At 39.5% G+C, this 20290-nt stretch overlaps 1 protein-coding gene across 2 annotated transcripts in view; it reads left to right on the forward strand.

The window, feature by feature from the left end:
• TRPC4 (transient receptor potential cation channel subfamily C member 4) overlaps positions 1–20290 on the forward strand; it is a 102543-nt gene that overhangs the window by 9909 nt on the left and 72344 nt on the right. The window contains exon 2 of one of the 2 annotated variants that reach the window (XM_075139746.1): positions 15503–16021. The exons of the other annotated variant lie outside the window; for it this stretch is intronic. Coding sequence (XP_074995847.1) covers positions 15503–16021 — 519 coding nt within the window. The remainder of the gene's footprint in view (positions 1–15502; positions 16022–20290) is intronic. 2 annotated transcript variants of the gene reach the window in all.

A 20290-nucleotide genomic window follows, 5' to 3' on the forward strand; every position in this document is an offset into this window, starting at 1 on the left:
ATGCTGATTGTTTTCAAATTCAAAAAAGCTGCACGTAAGTGTCATTACATCTTGGCAATAAACCCAAATTGTCTGTGTTTATATGCATCAGAGGTCAGGTGGGCTGTGTAGAAAAACTTGTAACAATTACTAAAGAAAGACTCCAGAAGCTGGTATGCTGGTGCCATAAATAGAGCTGCTAGCAATTTCAATATTGAGGTAGGCAGTGCACCCATTACATTGTAACAAATGCTAAATTATAATATTCCAAAGCTGAAGCGGTAGCAAAAGAAGCATGCCAAAATATGGGAGAACGTGACAGTTTCTTGACCTGTACAAAATAATGAGCCATTTTTTATTGGCAACATAAAAAAAACAACTCACTAGGAGGATCCTTATGGATAGAGTCCTGACAGGTAATGTTATCGATGATGACTTACACCAGTTGTAAATCTAATCCTCCGTTTTAGCAGTTTGCAGAAGTTCAGAAAACATTGATGATGATAAACACAGATTTAGTTCAAAGACAATTGGTGAAACAAACTTCTACCCAAACTTTAAGTGTTACAGATTTGGAATGATGACTGCAGATTAGCAATAAACATCTTAAAATCTAAAGTAAATCAAAATCTTTAGAAAATCTAAAATAAATCAAAATCTTTAGAAGATCAATGCAAAAATGAGGTCTGCGGAAAAGTCAGATTCCTCTTCAAGAGGTCACATTTTCAGTGCTGCTTTACTTCCCCTTCTTGTTATGTTTATTGAGCCCCACTTCACAGCACTCACCCAAGTTTACAATCAGAATAATGACAGCATACAAAGAAAAAAAGAAAATGTCCAAAATCTCTGCCTTCTACAATTAGTGGTCCTGGACTGTCATCTCCATAACCCTCCATGCGTGGAATCCTTTTTGCCAAACCTACCTGCTTTTACTTCCTGACAACTCAACAACTACTCAGATAGTTTCAACTAAAGATTTTAACAGCCTTTCAGTGCTTGAAAACAGGTTAAGAATCACCTCTGAGGCCAGTAGTATAAATCTATGAAGAAGACTGAGAGGTTCAACAGATGGAACCTTTTTCAATTGAGGTAGTCTTATCTTCCAAGGTCTAGAAATCCCTATAGCCAATTATCTTTACATTTGGCTATGCCATTTAATTTATGAAGTTAACAAATATATAAACATTAAAGGAGCAATATAAACAAACCAGTAACTTCTCTGCCTAGAGCAGCCTTTCAGGGGACAATTAATGGGTTTGCCCTTGATAAAACAGATTGAGAAGATCTGTGCTATATATAAATATATGTGTACATATATATGTATGTAAGAGGTGGGAGTCAGCTCCCGATTCAGATGCCTGAAGCTGAATGCCATGTAGCAGTAGAGCCAGGGGTCTATGCAGAGGTGTCTCCTGCGTCAGGGCAGCCTGCCTGTCCTCCATCTGCACTGCTTCACTGTCGAGAAGCTTGCTCATGTATGGCCCTCAACGGTCCACCATCAACTTTGCTCTTGTCATAGGGCATCCCTTGTCAAATTGTTCTGTGAGCAGTGAAATTTATGAAATCTGATTTCTACACAGCTGTATGCATCGTGATTGAATTTCCTCTGTTTTTAATGTTACGAATGTTCATCAAAGCTTTTGAAGAGGCTGATGCCCTCGTAATATCCTCTTTTTGTATGAGTTCTCTGGTATCTAGTAATATCGTTGATCTCACACTCCAGAATTTTCTTCAGATCTCAATCATCCATCTCTTTTAGGAAACCTGCAGGAATTTAGTATCTCTAATATTCCTTCCTATTAACATCCAGCTGGAACAGCCCAACAAATTCAAAAGCCACAATGGGGTGACTGACAGAGTCCATTAACGTGATTACAGAGGTTTACATTTCTTAGAAGTCTACCAATTTAGCCTGTCAATTTACCAGTTGTTTTCTGGATGGAGGATACACGTCACATATTGTACTGACAGAAGTGTTTTAATTGTCCTTTATGCCAGTGCCAGGGTCAATATCTTCCACATCTTCACCCCAGACTGGCAGAAGGCAAAATTATTTCCCCTTTCAATTCAAGTACTAAAACATTAATGAGGGTTGGTAATAAAATATTATCGAAGTTTACGGGCTTGTCACAATGTGTGAGGCCTTCTGGCAGAAAAAAAGGGAAGCGTGAAATATCTACCCTCGAAGCCTTACACTTCATATTGTGTACTGCCCAGATGCAGCTGAATATTTGCAAAAAAGTCTGCCACCATTTTATTTGCTACCAACTAGGTTTGTGACATTAACTGTCAGTACAAACAAGCTGGCTGACAAGATGAAATTTTTCTTCCCTGCGCATTTAAACTTCTGCTTATTAAGCCTCTGTTACTACTGTGCACTGAATTGAATAAAAATATACTTACATAAGCTCAAAGAAAAAACTTTCCATATCCTAAAGCACATTAGGAATACCTCTTTACCCCTTCATTACAAGTACGTACTGTATGTATAAGATGTGTACAGATCAAGATCTGCAATCATTAAGCTCAAGAGGAGTACAACACTAACACCAGACTAACCTGAAACAAGAACAACTAACAGTATTAAAGGATTTGAACCAATCCATTCTCCCTGGCACCAGTTTCAAAGGCTTCTTTCTAGCAATATACCCTAAACTACCTTTAAAACTATTCTGCTTCTGGTCTTTCACTGGACAGGACAAGTTTTAATAACGCACACCCCTCCCATTTCTCCGTTGATCACTTTGCAATGGAAATTCAAAAGGAAATTTTTGATTTCTAGCAATCTTCTGTTGTTTAGCACTACATCTTCCCAAAACCTCATAAGCAGTAGGATTGTTCTATTGATTCTTATATGCAGGGAGGACCTTAAAGTGTCTATCGTTAAGGCATTGAACACAGCTGAGAATATCATTAAACTGTAATAATATTCAGTTGTCAATCCTTTGCCTTTCAAAGGAAGTTCCATTTTTCACTGCTAGCATAGTTGCATGAGCCTTGGTCTCCTTTATCTGCTTCAGAAATTAGTTCTTTTCTTCATCTGTGAAAGTTGGAAAACTTACAGTGTGGTTCAAAAACTAGAGCTGCTGCTAAATAACAAACCGCTGAATAACATACCAAGAATAACATACTTATGAAACAGCTTACGATGACATTTCTCTGCATCCTCTGCAGATTTATGGGGTTTCTATGTCCTGGACATATTTTTTGTATTCCTTTCTCATAATATTTTGAAAATATATAAAGCATTTTTCTTTAAATGTTTTGCAAATTTGCCTGATTCCCACTTTGTTCTTTGAGAGTATAACCCTTTTAATTTTCTCAGAAATGAAATTTACTTTCCAGCCATGAAGATATTGCAAATTACTTTGCAATGCTAAATAATTGCAATCAGCTGTAAAGAAGTTTAGCTAATTCCCACCCTTCCTTCTAAGACGTTCGTATCTCCTAAACAGTTTGTTGATACCTAGAGAGGCCACCAATCTGTTATTGTTCTTTCTGCAAAAGCTCCTTTTCAAAAACGGTCTTTCTTATTCCTTAGCCAGTGGGACGCCTTTTCTTGTTTCTAGATCCATGAAGCTCAGGGAAAAACAAAGGATCAAGCTCAGATTCTAAGAACTCTTTTAGCTAACATTTCTCCCAAGACCCCACTGGAGAAGCAAGCCAATTTCCTCCTGCCTCCCCAGCTAAGTATTGGAACCATTTTGGGAGAAGGCAAAAAACAGGGAAAAGCAAGAGTTTTCCCCCATTTTTCTAATCAGACCAGAGACACGGGTTCTCAGGAAATGGAATGTCAGGCATAAACTTCACTAAAATTATTTGCCTTTATGAACCATTCTGTGTTTGAGAAAAGTATCTATGCATCCATTTAAAAACATTCAGTTGGGAAGGACCCCAGTAGGTCTACTTTGAACATTCAGGAAGTTTCAATATTGGCTTTGCTCATCATGCAAACTTTGAGAGAGGCATATATAAGCTTTATTATGAGCGACAGAAATAATTCGAGTTCTCCTTTAATCATTTCCATAATAAGATCTTTTTTCTTTCTTAGCTCTCATATTTTTCCGTACCATTTTCTTCTTTCACTGTCCCTGAGTGAAAACAACACTGTTTGCTTGTCATTTTTCCTTATGAGCACTGAAGCAATGCCCAGAATTCTTACTTGAAAAAGTCTTCTCTACCTAGTTTCAAAAAGATATGTGGTGAGAGAGCAGGTATGAGTTTCAGAGCTGGAAGCAAATTCACAATATCCTGACAGTCTTTTATTGTCTACTTTTTAGTAATTTCCCACCCTTGCTCAAGCTACTGACATTGACTGAAGGAAGGGCATATGCATCCACTAATAATGCTCACAGGAAAACATTAATTGAAAATGACCACTTTTGTGTACAGGCTGTGTTTTGGATCAACTCCCAGAGATACAGGGAGGAGAAAAAAAAAAGAAATAAAGTGCTGAAGCCTTTTGTCATCAGTCACACACAACAAATGTATGTCCCAAATCTATCAAATCAAGTATCTTTTCCTCTGATTTTATCTGGAAACTGTTATCAACTCATTTTACAGCATTTCCTTTCCATTATCTATTCTCCTTTTTCTAAAAAAAAAGAAATCTATACTTTTTCACACCACGGAGGATCCTGAAGAAAATAATCAAACATTCTGCTTGTAAGCACCTAGAAGAAAACGTGAATAGCATGAAGAGCAGCCTACCAGGATTTGTCAAGAACAAATCTTGTCATAACAATATAATTTTCATTCATCAGCAGATAGCAAGCTCTGTATGTTGGGGAAAAGCAGTACATATCATATAGCTTGAGTTTTGTAAGGTTTCACAAACTGTCACTCAAAATACAGTGAAAGAAAACCACACTCGGAGTAGTTGCCAACAGTACTCAGGATGAATGAATCAAACAGAAATGAGCAATTCTGCAGGTGTCTATCCCAATTGGTATATTAATTCGTGACATTTAGGATTAAATAGACAGAGGGCATGTTAAATCTGTAGACAACACAAAGCTGGGGGGATCACAAGGCTGTTGCAGGACACAATTAGAATTCAGGATGGTTTTGGCAAACGAGAAATTATTTCTGTAAAAAATAAAACAGTTCAGTAAGAAAAAGTGTAAGGTTCTAAGTAAGCAGAAATAATCAACTAAGTATATATTGGAATTGGTAGATTTAGACTAGATACAAGGAAGTATTTTTTTACAATGAGGGTGGTGAAACACTGGCACAGTGGTTGCCCAGAGAGGTGGTAGATGCCCCATCCCTGGAAACATTCAAGGTCAGGTTGGACGGGGCTCTGAGCAACCTGATCTAGTTGAAGATGTCCCTGCCCACGGCAGGGGGGTTGGACTAGATGACCTTTAAAGGTCCCTTCTAAGCCAAACTATTCTATGATTCTATGAATTGAAAACGATTAAGATAACAGTTCTGCAGGGGGGATTACAACAAGACTAAGAGACTGGACAATATCATATTATTGTGCAAAAGTCAATATTGTATGTGGTCACATCAGAAGGAGCACAGATGATAAGATATATGTGAATTTGTCCTCTGTTATACTTAGAAGTGGTAAGGAATGTGCAGAAAGAAATAAGAAGGGTCAGAAAATTAGAAAATATTCCCCGTAAGGAAAGTCTGAAGGAATAAGAATATTTAAAAGAGAAAACTGAAGCTATAGTAAAGAAATAATGTATTCTCTGTATCCACATTTTATAGAAGAAGACATTATAGGCTTAAACTGCACAAAGGTAAAAGAAATTAAATATCAGAAACATTGTCTGGAAATGGTGCAACGTATCCACCCACCACTGCAGGGCTTTAAGAACAGATTGGTCAAATATCTGTGGGGATTGATCTAGGTGTAGTTACCGTACTTAGGATTCAAGGAATCATAGAATCATAGACTTATAGAATCATACAGGTTGGAAAAGACCTCTAAGATCATCGTGTCCAACCGTCAACCCAACACACCATGTCCACTAAACCATGTCCCTAAGGGCCTCATCTACATGTCTTTTAAATACTTCCAGGGATGGCGACTCCACCACTTCCCTGGGCAGCCTGTTCCAAGGCCTGATCACTCTTTCAGTAAAGAAATTTCTCCTAATGTCCAATCTAAACCTCCCCTGGCGCAACTTGAGGCCATTTCCTCTCGTCCTATCGCAAGTTACTTGGCAGAAGAGACCAACACCCACCTCGCTACAACCTCCTTTCAGGTAGTTGTAGAGCGCGATGAGGTCTCCCCTCAGCCTCCTCTTCTCCAGACTAAACAACTCCCGTTCCCTCAGCCGCTCCTCATAAGACTTGTGCTCCAGGCCCTTCACCAGCTTCATTGCCCTTCTCTGGACACGCTCCAGCACCTCCATGTCCTTCTTGTAGTGAGGGGCCCAAAACTGAACACAGTATTCGAGATGCGGCCTCCCCAGTCCCGAGTACAGGGGCACGATCACCTCCCTACTCCTGCTGGCCACACTATTCCTAATACAGGCCAGGATGCCGTTGGCCTTCTTGGCCACCTGGGCACACTGCTGGCTCATGTTCAGCCGGCTGTCAATCAGCACCCCCAGGTCCTTTTCCTCTGGGCAGCTTTCCAGCCACTCTTCCCCAAGCCTGTAGCGTTGCCTGGGGTTGTTGTGGCCGAAGTGCAGGACCCGGCACTTGGCCTTGTTGAACCTCATACAATTGGCCTCGGCCCATCGATCCAGCCTGTCCAGGTCCCTCTGCAGAGCCTTCCTACCCTCCAGCAGATCAACACTCCCGCCCAACTGGGTGTCGTCTGCAAACTTACTGAGGGAGCACTCGATCCCCTCGTCCAGATCATTGATAAAGATATTGAACAGGACCGGCCCCAGTACTGAGCCCTGGGGAACACCGCTCGTGACCGGCCGCCAACTGGATTTAACTCCGTTGACCACAACTCTCTGGGCCCGGCCGTCCAGCCAGTTTTTTACCCAGCGAAGAGTGCACCTGTCTAAGCCGTGAGCCGCCAGCTTCTCTAGGAGAATGCTGTGGGAGACGGTGTCAAAGGCTTTACCTAAGTCCAAGTAGACCACATCCACAGCCTTTCCCTCATCCACTAGGCGGGTCACCTGCTCATAGAAGGAGATCAGGTTGGTCAAGCAGGACTTGCCTTCCATGAACCCGTGCTGGCTGGGCCTGATCCCCTGGTTGTCCCGGACATGGCTCGTGAGTACCCTCAAAACGAACCGCTCCATGATCTTCCCTGGCACCAAGGTCAGGCTGACCGGCCTGTAGTTCCCCGGATCCTCCTTCCGGCCCTTCTTATAGATCGGCGTCACATTGGCGAGCCTCCAGTCGTCCGGGAGGCAAAGAAGACCTTCTGACAAGTTCCTTCCTGCCATCCAGTGCTTCTGTTGCTGAACCCTTTTACACTGTTTGGCTCGAATGTTCTGCAGATGTGTTAGTATATACTGTTATTTGTATCATGCAGTTACGCAAGTCATCCTCATTGTTTAGAAAAGTGATGTTGGTTTCAGTGAATTACTAAATGCTATTGTAATTCTTTTTCTTACTATATAACATTAATGCCTTTTGTGCAATGTGGCTGGCACAGAGACTGGAAGTCATCAGTCCATGCTGTGACTATTGTGACACACGAATTGAAAAAGCATTAGAAATCCATTGGCTCAGATCTCACATCTTAGGGTAGGTTAAGTATAACTGATAAAAAAAGATAAAAAACTCCGAGGTTTTGAAAACTCAGCTTGTTCTTGGAAAAAAATAGAATGAAAATAACTCAAATTTGTAAATTTAACTTTGCAAAATTCCCATGTACACAAAAAGACAAGCACTGAAGCCTCGTTAAATGTGACAGGGATTTTGTATTAGCTATGGTAACATCCCTGTTCCTAGTCATGTCCCAGCAAAGCTGAAAGTGAATTTTCAGCAAAATAAATGGACATGATATTACATAAAACACTATTCTAACTAACTGGGGGGGAGTTATCCTTTGCTAACAATAATGCATATTAGCAGCAAATAAGGACATTTAGGCCCAGTCCTCGGAAATATTTATGGCCCATGTGGTATATGCTGAGAAGGACTTGCAAGGAGGCAAAAATGGCAGCTCCCTGCCCTACCAATAGGAGATAGACAAAAAGTAAACTCCTAAAGGGAACACATTCAGCATTAACTGTTCATACCTTCTTCTCACAAACCCTGGAAAATTGGCCAGAATTGGCCAGTTCTTTTGAAAAATATCCATCTTGTATCCCAGCAGTGCAGGTTAGGAGGCACGAGCTATGGTTAGCTGTGGGTTGGTGTTAGTATTCGCATGAGATAGCACAGCCATCAAGTTTTGAGCTAGTTCAGCATATGGCTTGTGTCTGCTGAATAAATTCTGTTGGGCTGTATGCTAAGGGGAGTGTTTACCTTACTTAATTTTACATAGCTAAAGTTGGGTATCATCTGTTTTGGGTTGCTTATCAAAGCTCCTCTCTGTTAGACACCTTTCTTGGCTGACTTGAAATACAATATTTTCATAAGAAAATATTAGGGATATTTTATAATATTGTGATAATAAAATTGTATAATTTTATGTGATAATTGTGATAATAAAATAGTATAATCACAATAATTTGACCTGAAACAAAATGTTGTGGGAATTGGTCCTTTTCATTGTTAAAGGATAGGCAAATTTTGGAATAAAGTAAGGTTTCAAAATTAAAAAAAAAATACATCCACACAGAAATATCTGATTTTTAAAATACTATTTTTTGCCATATCTTCCTGGCATTAATTCATAACTGGAATTATATCCTGGGTTAATAAAACATTTGCTCAAAAGAGTGTACCCAGCTGAGAAAAGAAGCAGAAAGAGTTGGTCTGCGTAGGCAACCTAGAGTTACTGGCAGAACTGGTTACAAAACCCGTGTCCGGAGGTGCAGATAAGTTGTCCAGCTTTTACTGCCTGAAGTCAGATTTATGTGGGTTTTTACCCTCAAGAATCCACCACTTTTTCCATTCATAATATCATTTAGAATTTGACAGAAGATACTTCCATCTCAAAGCTGCAGCCCAAAGAAACCTTCCCACCACAGTGTCTCAACTTGTGGTTAGGATTTCATTTTGGCTAGTCAGTCCTTTCATTCTGCTGTGAACCACATCCTATAATTTAGCACAAGAGGGAGGTTTTATGGCCTTATGTGTCTAGCATTTAGAATTTAAATTTGAGTTCTTAATATATTTTATATAAGAACTAGTATTTTTTTTTTTTAAACACACTTTATTTAAGATTCAGTATTTTATTTAAGACCCAAAAATATAAGCATCGCTTAACCTCAAATATGTACTGCCCCATTTTTATCATCTCTGTTGCTTGTGTTTAGATTCCAGAGAAAAAAAATCTGGAAGATGAGCATTAAACAGCTTGACAGCATTGAGCTGAACTGTGGGTGTGAAAATGTTAAAGGACACAATTTGTAATGAAATCTTATCTGCTGGACTTAGACAGGTAGCATTTCAGATGTTTAATTAGTATTCGAAGTGTGCATTCTTAAGAAGTTAACAATATCTCTAAAAAATTTCATTGCACACTCATACATTTACATTTAGTCCTCAGACTGTTGTCAGTTAACTTACAGTGCCTTAGAGCAAGGGTGAGGTTTGTGGATACATCTGTTCCCCACAAAAAAGAATAGACATGGAGGCAGAATTTTACAAAAGAAGAGAAGATACTTCAGCAGCACATTAAGAGTGTTGTGCTTACCTTTAGGAAATGTAGTGAGTCCAAGGACAAAAAACAAGTTGAACCCTTTCCGGGGAGGCCAGGGAAGCTGCCTGTGGAAAGCAGAAAATGACAATATAACAGATGGGTGTTGCATGGCTGGTATCACACACACTGCTCTGAAATAATGCTGTCCCTGAGCTCAGCTTGGCAACTTCCATCCACTTGCCTGCCTTACATGCTCAATGGCCAAACAACATGCCAGCTGTGCAATGTACAGCGAGCACCCTGGGACAAGGAAAAGGACTTTCGGCCAAATCTGGGGCTACCGTTGCAGGCCTGCAGTTTGTGCAGTCTTGTGAGGATAGTTTCAGCACGACTTTCAGGATAGACTGAAAGTACAGACCCCTTCAGTGGTGTGACAACTGAATTCAAATTATCTTGAAGTTTTATCTGCAAGTTATTCAAGTTACCTGGTAGTTTATCAGTGACTTAGTGCATGTGAAAGGAGTTGGGGGTAGGAGGATTTTTTGAATCCTTCCTCGTGAAACTACTTTGATAATCATAATCAGATCTACTTCAACTGATATAATAATATGAAACCAAAGAAGAGAACAACTCAACAAAGCAGAATGTAAATCAGAAAACTGTATATGCATAGGGATAACTTGTACGCTGTGGGCTGTACTGAAATACAGAGTTCAGCATTTTCAAGGTGTTTGGCTGATGACAGCTGTAGAGCAATAGTGCTGAAGCAACTTATGAACTTGATGACACACCTATATAGTATTAATTTCCTTGTATAATGTGGTACTGCATGAGATGACATATGTATTCATCTTGTTATCTGTTACACATCCTTTTTCTCCTTTGCTTTAGGTTTTTCCTCCAGTCATGCTGTCATGATTGACATGACATTTATTCACCTAACTACTTGTAGCCATTGCAGGATTTGATCTCCTTTACAAGCAAAAGGCAAAATAATTGTAAATAAATAGGCAAAGAACCAAGCAAGCTATCCATTTGCCCAAAGAAATAAGTTGCTTTATGTAGATTCTGAGCTCTTGCACTTAAAAAGCAGGTAAATGGGCACTGCAGTTTTCAATCTCTCTGTTAAGATATTGCAGTAATAAGAGCCATTATGAGACATCTAGATGGAGACGTGGACGTATTGGTTCCTCCCTTTCCAAACTGACTTATCTTTTTCTGTTTCCTGGATATCTAACAGATCATCAACAATTGATCTCTCTACCTTGATGTCATAGGGACAGAAAATGTCTCAGACCTAACTGACATTAACTTAGCCTAGATTTCTCTTTCTGTCATAGCAAAGGGTCTTCTCTTCACACAGACCAGTCAGAGAACTTAAACACATATTGAAGAGGGTTGTTCTTCTTGGTATCTAAAAAAATTGTTAGATATCTAATTCCGACTGACTCATTCCCACTTACAGTAAGTGCAAAAGGAATACAACAAAAGATGTCATGTCCTTGAGCACTGAAGAGTACAGACTTTGAGTTATGCTTTCTTCTATTCTGTTTTGTTTTCTTTTTGCCTATTTATCTCCATACAGATGTGCATACAATCACCAAACTGCTTTGCTCAGCCCTATAAATAGTGTTGAAATAGAAAATTTTCAACAAAATGTAAGAAGGCAAAAATCATTTGACCTTTCTAAGTTTAAGCAGCCTCACACTTGACATATTAACTCCAAAGTGTATAATATATTCATACCACTGCTAAGCCTTGGGGAGTCACAGTCAGTGACTGTAAGACCTAGTAGCTTTCCATCCTCCCAGGATTTAAGGAAGATTCATATCTTTTCTGTGAGTGTTCTGTCAAAGATTTAGATTGTGTGGCTAATATCAGTATATCCTGGTTATTTGTTTTGGCTTCTTTAACAAGAATTATTTTTCAGTAGTTTGAAAGTGAAATTCATCATGAGTCTGGTGACTCCAGAGCAAGTACTCTAGGTCAACAGTTAAATGTTGAAATATTCTGAGTGCCATGAGAGCACTCAGAACTTCAAAAGATAAGTACTTCATTATGATCCAGATGAGGAAATAATTTGACCTTATTGGTTTGGCATTCTGTACATCTTTGGTTTAAATGAGTAGGAAATCTTAAAACAGGAGGTAAAGGGTCAGGGGCTAAACTCATGATGTAATTAAAGTTGCAGTCTTAGGGTTTGCCCTTTGAGTTTAAATGTTTCTGTAAGTTAAGACTGAAATTATTTAATACACAGTTCTATATTTGGGTAAATTCTGATGGTATGAATTCCAAAATCTGTGCATTAGACTTGTAGCTGAGTTGCCTTAAGATGAAAGGTTTTGATAAGCTATGAGAAAAACAAGCAGCTTTTGACTTAATGGACCCCATGTAAAAGTCAATCATTGTAATGCCATGTTGTTTGAAGCTGTCTCTCTGTTAATTTTTCAGAGGAGATTGTGGTTAATGACATGTTAAGATAGCCTTCAGTTCTGGCAGGGCTTGAAGCAAATATTCGTTTACTACTGTCAGAAAGTACAAAGATAATAACATGCTAAGTGACAGAGGAATACTCTGAGCAGTTGGTGAGTTTGGAGTTATAGCTTTGTATCCTTGAGTCTTCTGCCCTTGCCGCTCTCTCCTCTACTCCCTGGTACCCTGACCCCGGGGCTGAGGGGGACGAGTTGTGGTGGACACTGTCAGAGCACAACACATCCCTCCGTCTAAACCTTTTTCAGACCTATGGTAGCCCAAAAGCTCACTTCTGCTAATGCAAAGTTTGAGCCTCTAGTGCCATTTTAATCTCTTTCTAGCCCCAAAAGCATCGACCACAGTTGCAATTTGGAGAGCAGGAAAAGTGTGTGTGTGCACATGTGTGCTCTCTTTTTTTTTCTATATATTTTGTAAGTAAAACAGAAGATAAATCTAAGACTACAATAACCAGTGAGGTTTGGGGTTAGAAATGGGTCTCGTTTTCCCCACTAACACTACAGACAGGTGAGAAAATAGATATGGATTTCAAGCCCCAGTCCACCCCAGTCCACACTGGACAGGAATAATGAAGCGATCTGGGCACATGGGCACCCCTGGGAGGGCTCTGTGCAGTGTTCAGCCTGGAGGTGACAGATGACCAGAGGTGCCCTGCAGGTTTCTAGCATTGCGAGAGACTTGACAGAGCAGCAGGGACATAGCCAGAGAGTCCTCTGAGAAGACAAATACCCAGGTTGTGTTTCTTGTCCTGACTGCAGCTGAGATCGGGCACAGACCTGCTTGTTCTTGTAGAAGAGTGTCTCCCCCATCCATATGTACCTTCAATATATTCTCAGCTGGGTTCCTTACTTCCTGAGTAATTTAAACCCATATTTCTCTCTATGCCTGCACACGCTACACTATTTCGTTTGTACCTCAGAATAAAGAAGAGGAAAGCAGAAGAGAACTTGCTCAGGAGCTGCTCAGCTCACAACCGCTGTAAACATCTCCCATAAGCCCACGTGAGGACAGCTGCTCCCTCTGCGTGGGGTTGTGAGGGTGGGTGGGCCAGCTCAGGCATCCCACAGCCCCATTCTAAAACGGACTGCGTGCCAGCCTTACCCAGTGCCAAGCTGAGCGTGCATGTTTGAGTGTGTGGGAAGGGAGAAAAGGGATTTCTGCCCGTTGACTCCACATACCTTCTCAGAATCTGGCACAGCTTCTTGAGGACAGCAATATGCTATGGCTAGGCAGGGATTGTTTCCCTAGGGATGTGTGATTACAATCCCGAACGCCGGATCTCCAGTCTTGACTTTCCGCCCCATTTTACATGAATAAGTGGCCACCTCCCAAAGTAATTCTCTCATTCAGCTAATTAGTGCTTCAGGCCCATGTTTTACAGCCCACACACATAGCAGCTCTTATACATGGACGCAGTCCCATTGAACAAACATGAGCTGTTTTACATGCAGAACAGCTAAAAAATGTACAAAATACACAGTGTCTTCATTACAAAGAGGGAGAAAAAAATCCATGATCTACTGGTTTTATTTATGGATTTAGATCCACAGACTACCATTTCTTTTCAGCTTAATTTCATTCTAGTTTTCTTTTCCACTGAGTTTCTGTCTGATTCTGTGCATTTCATTTTTTGCTCTGCTTCGTTCTCTCCCAAGGCTCTAAACATAGCTCATTTCAACTCATTCTTACACTGTTCTCACATGCTTTACCTGTTTCCTATTAACTTCTCTTCTTAGCTATTTGTGTTTTTTCCACCTGGCAACAAGGTCATTCTTCTGTCATAAGACTTCTATCAAACATTTTTTCCTCCCTCCAGTGACCATCTATTTCCCTAGAAATTTCAGAAAACTTTTAGTCAAATGTTTTCCCTTTTTCTTCCTCCTAAAAGAGCATCACTCAGAGCACCTCACTGATGTGGATTTAGTTTGTACTTGGTTATTGAGCTATGGACCAGAGGCAGTCCATAAGTGATGATGCCAATACCATTTTTTTGATTGACATCAGCTAATTATACTTATACGGCTTCATCATACTAGTCTAATGATCTGTCTTGATCTGGGAAAGACTTTAGAGTCTGGTATTGTAAAATAAAGAAACAAGCTTAAAATGAAAAACGTTACAGTCTTCTGATAAAATATAGAAACACACCAGAAGACTGAAAATACAGAAATGTACACCAAAAGAGGCTTTAAAAATGCTCTCTTGGGGCCCTTGTTCTACCAACTGTCCTGTTTTCCTATAAGGAGAGTATGTTTGTTTGCACACATGAATGTAGAACGGAGCCTTAAGACGTTAAGCTCTTTGCAGCAGGTATCTTTGTTTCTCTACACAGTCATATTTCCAACCCTCTCTTTAAGAAAACATATCTTTTCTTTCTCACTTTCTTGCCCATTTTATTTTTGTCCTGGTTTTGGCTGGGATAGTTAAATTTCTTCCTGGTGCTGTGTTTTGGGTTTAGTACGAGAAGAACGTTGATAACACACTGATGTTTTCAGTTGTTGCTAAGTGCCCTAAGAGCCTCCATGCTCTGCCAAACGCAGAGGCTGGGAGGAAGCATAGCCAGGACAGCTAGCCCAGCTGACCAATGGAGTATTCCATACCATGTGACATCATGCTCAGTATATGAATGGTAGTCGTGATCCAGGAAGTAGCAGTCGCTACTTGGTGATCGGTCAGCACGGGTGGTGAGCAATTGCATTGTGCATCACTCATTTTGTATGTTTTATCATTATCATTATTATTATTATTATTTTCCCTCTTCTGTCCTATTAAATTGTCTTTATCTCAACCCGCGAGTTTTTCTCACTCTTACCTTTCTGATTCCCTCCCTGTCCCACCAGGGAGGGGGGGGTGAGTGAGCATCTGCGTGGGGTTTGGCTGCCTGCCAGGTTAAACCACGACAACTTTATAACCCTAACTTGTCTGTGTCCTGTTCACTGCTTCCTTCAGAGAATCACAATTATGCCCCCATGATTCTCTCTTCCCTGTAAAACTGAGCTTAACCAGTGAGAGACAGGAAAGCATTTCCGTCTTACTCACAGCTGGCACTTCAAGGGACCCAACAGGAGCGTTTGTGTCTGACTCTTCCTTGTTTATCTAATCATTTGCTCTAACGAATCGTCACCCATGGGCTGTTTACATACAATCAGGTTTTATGAAAAATCACACCCTGTTTTTAGCAACTGGAAAGAGGCTATCTTAGCTAATTGAATTGTTCCGTTTTAAGTGTTTCCTTCAACTCTGGCCAGAAGCAAAGATCCATCAGTAAGGGTACTGGTAAACTATTCGTAGCTTAATTTTCCATAGCTCTTGTTCAATGAAAAGTCCTGTAAGGGTTTTTGCCTTTTTTCACAGGTGCCACCAGTGCTTCTGGACAAGCAGTTTTCGGAATTTACACCAGATATCACACCCATTATTCTGGCTGCCCACACCAACAATTATGAAATCATAAAGCTCCTTGTGCAGAAAGGGGTCTCCGTGCCCAGGCCACATGAGGTCCGCTGTAACTGCGTCGAATGTGTCTCAAGTTCAGATGTGGACAGCCTCCGCCACTCTCGATCCAGACTCAATATCTACAAGGCTCTGGCAAGCCCATCTTTGATTGCTTTGTCCAGTGAGGATCCTTTCCTTACTGCTTTTCAACTGAGCTGGGAGCTGCAGGAACTGAGTAAAGTTGAAAATGAATTTAAGTCGGAGTATGAGGAACTGTCACGGCAATGCAAGCAATTTGCAAAAGATCTCCTGGATCAGACACGGAGTTCCAGGGAATTGGAAATTATTCTTAATTACAGAGATGATAATAGCTTGATAGAAGAACAAAGCGGTAATGATCTTGCAAGATTGAAACTGGCAATTAAGTACCGTCAAAAAGAGGTGAGTGTGCTGGAGAATATTTAAGCATATTTAGTAGTAGAAATGTGATAGATAATAGCCTGAAATTCATCCTTTTAACTGAGACAAATTGCTGCTTATCTTTTTTTGTTCTACAGTGTCTCTTCTTTTTTTTATATTTTTAATTAGATGAATTTGAGTAGCTGTTATAGTTTGATAGTATCAGAATTTAAAATAGCACAGATCTGTTATAGCAAGATCCAAGGAAACTTTTTTTCCTTTTGCACCTGAATAGACATAGTCTCCAGTAGTTGTGCTCTGAAAAGCTCTTCAATAATAGGATGAGAAATATATACAGCATACTTCAAATTAGCTTTAATTGTGTCTGACAGAAAAAGGAGGCTATGTGTTTAAACACCTATAAAATACTACAGGCACCTCTATAGAAAGGTTTCTTCAAAAAATAGCTATTATAAGTAGATACTGAAACATAAGATTAATAGCAATGCATGACTCCCAGAACTTTGACATTCAGATTCTTTTTCATGAAGAATCCAAAATGGAGATACCATGAGTATTGGTTTCTATGACAGTTAAAAATCCATGAGTTTGCTTCACTGATATAGATATTCAACTGGAATCAGAGGATGTCTGCATTTCTTTTAAAAATACTCAAGTTCTTCTGTGCCTGCAGAAGTGAAAGAATCAAGACAGAAAAATAAGTTAGGAAGACAGTTCCCCTGATATTTCCAAAACTTCACTTGATCCCTGCTTATCATCATGTCAGAATGTGTTTGACATCTCATTTGGAACCTGTACATCCAAAATCAGCTGAACTGTGGAATTGTATAATCAAGACAAATGCCATTAATAATTAAATGTTACTTGTTCATATAAAATATGGCAAACGCTTAAGAAACTTCTGTGTTATATTGAACTAGTCTATCTATCACTGCTAAATTCTGTTCTGCAAAATGGAATAGTAAATGCATTAATATATTAATTATGTTAGAAAGGTTTGCAGGAACAATAACCAAACATAATGATTCTGTTGCCCATTTGAAATACAATTTAGTAATGCCAAGAAGTTATCATGAAGGTAGGGACCTACTGAAGTACTCCTGGAAAAATATCTCAATTGGTCTCTCACTTCATAAGTCTTCTAATAAGCATTTTTTCCTTCAGGAAATGTATTGCATAATTTTATATTTGATAGTATAATGTTTTAGGCAACATATTCACTGCCTTCGTAAATTATTTTCGAATGGTACTATTCCAGACTGTTCTTAACAACTACTATTTCTATTTCTTGAAATGCCAATCTTGTCCCACAGTCATTTAAGAAATTCTAGCTTGGACTTCTGTTTTCCAAAGGATTAATGCATGAAATAAAATTCTGACCTCTAATGATCTTATTTTTTAAAAGCTTGGATTTTCTTAATCTGAGATAGAGACACTGAGAGAAATCTGTAGGCTAGAATGTTTTTTAATAGTTCATCTGATTCCCATGCCTAATTAAATTGCAGTAATACAGCTGATTACACTTCATTGATTCTTCATAATAGCAAACATTAAAGCAATACTGATTTAGTGCAACAATTCCAAATCAGTGGATCTTTTATACTTTACATACGTTTTTCATTTCTATAAATATTTCCCACTATCCCTACCATTTGAGTCTCCCTGAAGTAAAATAAAGCTTTATTACATTCTTTTGCTGTGTGCCTAAATGTATTCGCTACTAGATGCTGGAGCAAATAGTAGCCACTGTAACTGATCAGTCGTTTTATTTCTGATTATTACAAGAGTATTCTGGTAGGTACAGATCCAAGGTAAAATAACTTACCTCAGGCATAACAAATGCTTGGATTCTGGCTGTCCTGGTGCATATGGATCATGATGAAAATAGATCAGACAGGTCTTTCTATTTCTTGTGTTAAGGATGTTACAGGAGCCACTGAATCCAGCAGCCTCCAGGGTCTGGGGATTCTTTCAGCCTGGGTACTGGAGCCCAGCCAGGAGAACCTGGAGACCCTGGGGTCTCCGTCCCAGGCACAAGCATACTGACCAGCCCTGCTTACACAAGACCGGCCCCTTGATTGCCTTTTCCTCTCCATTTTGCCATGCTTGTTCCTCCCTGATCCTTCCCACCCTTTACCCTTCCCCTAAACATCCCATAATAAATTTTACATAATCCCATAAGATCCCTCTGATATCCCATAATAACTTTGAATTTTCCATGAGTCCCATGAACCCCCTCAAACATCCCACAATACTCATGATTATGATGTTTTCCCCTCCTTATGATCACTTACAAAGTTGAGGTTGACCCTCCTCGAGGCAGTTGCTGCCGGTCCTTTAATGGCCCATTCGTCAGAGGCTAAAGAGTCTTGGTCTTCATCATTGTTTCTATTATACCCTGGTTTCTGTGTTGAATTTATCACTTTTCGTGTTGTTTTCTATTTCTGTTATACTAATTAACCCTTAACCAGATAATTAAATGAACAAATAATTCAATGAACCAGATGCTTTCACATTTCATATATCCTTACACTACAACTATCCAAGGTAAGCTTGATGGCAAGCAGCAGAAGCAACTTACAAATCTTATTTTAAAAATGGAAGGAAAAAAAGTGTGCGTTGGATTTTAACTAGCCCATTAATATATTATTTTGGATTTAACCTGTTTGAAAATACTGGTTTGGGGTGTTACATGTCCTTCCTCTGCCCTATGTGTCTCAACCACAAAGAGTCAGTTCTCCACCAAAGACTTTTCTATTATGACAAGAGCAAACATGGATTTGTGGTTTTTTGGTGCTACCAGTTCTAGTTATTGTCTTTCTTTCTCTTAACTTGCCTGCTATCCTGCAAAATAATAATAACAAACAAAAAAAAAACAACCCAAAACCCCTCAACAAAACAGCAAAACAGATAAGAATGCATTGTCTTCCCTTCTTATCTTACCACCCAACCCTAACATCCCTAATGCTATTACCCTAACGCTAAAGAACATGGTAATGCTATATTGGGACTGAGGTCAGAGCTCCATGAGTAAGCAAACAGGTCTGGTTGTTCAGAACATCCAGTCTATGTCCAGAAATCGCAGTTAAAAGTAACAAAATAATGAAGAATGAGGAAAAGTAAAATAGGAACACATGTCCTTTTACATTGCTTTTACAACTAATTGCTCAGGAGTTAAAGACTACTTTTTTTCTTTCAAAAGAATTATTATAAAATTATTAGCGGTATAATCTCTTGGCATTAATAAGTGAGATTGAAACATATTATAACTAAACCTTGTAAAGGACTGGAGTAGGCTTTGGATAATATAACTTGTTTTAATCTCAAAGAGACAAGATTGGGTAGGAGCAGCAGATTGAGGGTACTTATAGGAGAAGCAGACAAATGGATGGTGAAGAATTTTCATTGTGTAAAGAAAGGAAAATTGACAAACGTGAGAAAAGATAATTACCAAGCTGGGAGTTGTTGAGGAGCTTCAAAATGACATAGTGTTTGATCAAATGTAATCTAGAAATACCTTGTAATGAATACAGAAAGGCTCTTAAAAGTCAAGTTATTATGCAGTGCTTGGTGTAGTGGTCTGCAAGCCCCTGGTACCACCTCTGTATTATCATCTGTGGAAATGAAGACAGTACATTCATTCTCAGAGCTGTCTGCATTGTTCGTGGTCACCAGATTGCCCCTGAAGTGGACCTACTCCACAAAACCAAAAAGTTTATGCCAATTGGATTTGAGATTCTTCACAGTGAAAGGTGCTTATCTTCTGCATTTTCATTCCTTTTGCATTTGCCATAATACTGTGATCCTCCTTCAGGTACTGTCAAAAGGCATCTCAGTGGTATCAATTCTCAGTCCATGGTGTCATGTCAGAGGGAACCTACTATGTATTACCAAGGAAGAAACTTCCCTGATAAAACTATTTATCTTCTTTCATTAATAACTAGGGTGAAAGAGATTTATAATTTCAAGCTTACACTGCAGAATAATGTCTGGCAAGACTGTTGATAATATCTGTTCTGAGTTAGGTGGCAGAACTAGAGTATCTGCCAGCATGTACGTTTTGTGTGCTTACCCACAATTTTTTTTAGCATAGCACATGGGACAGAACACCCAAGGTACCATTTTTTTTCTGTTCATTTTGCATCACTGATGCTGTTTGATTATAAGCAAAGACACGTTGCTGATGCCTGTTTCTGACACCTACTGTTGCCTGGGCTACAACTAGCAGCACACAAGAGAGATTCCCTGAAGTCATGCAACCAGTCTGCATTGGGCACAAGCATTTTGTTG

This window comes from Calonectris borealis, chromosome 1, assembly GCF_964195595.1.
Source record: "Calonectris borealis chromosome 1, bCalBor7.hap1.2, whole genome shotgun sequence".
NCBI classification, from domain to species: domain Eukaryota; kingdom Metazoa; phylum Chordata; class Aves; order Procellariiformes; family Procellariidae; genus Calonectris; species Calonectris borealis.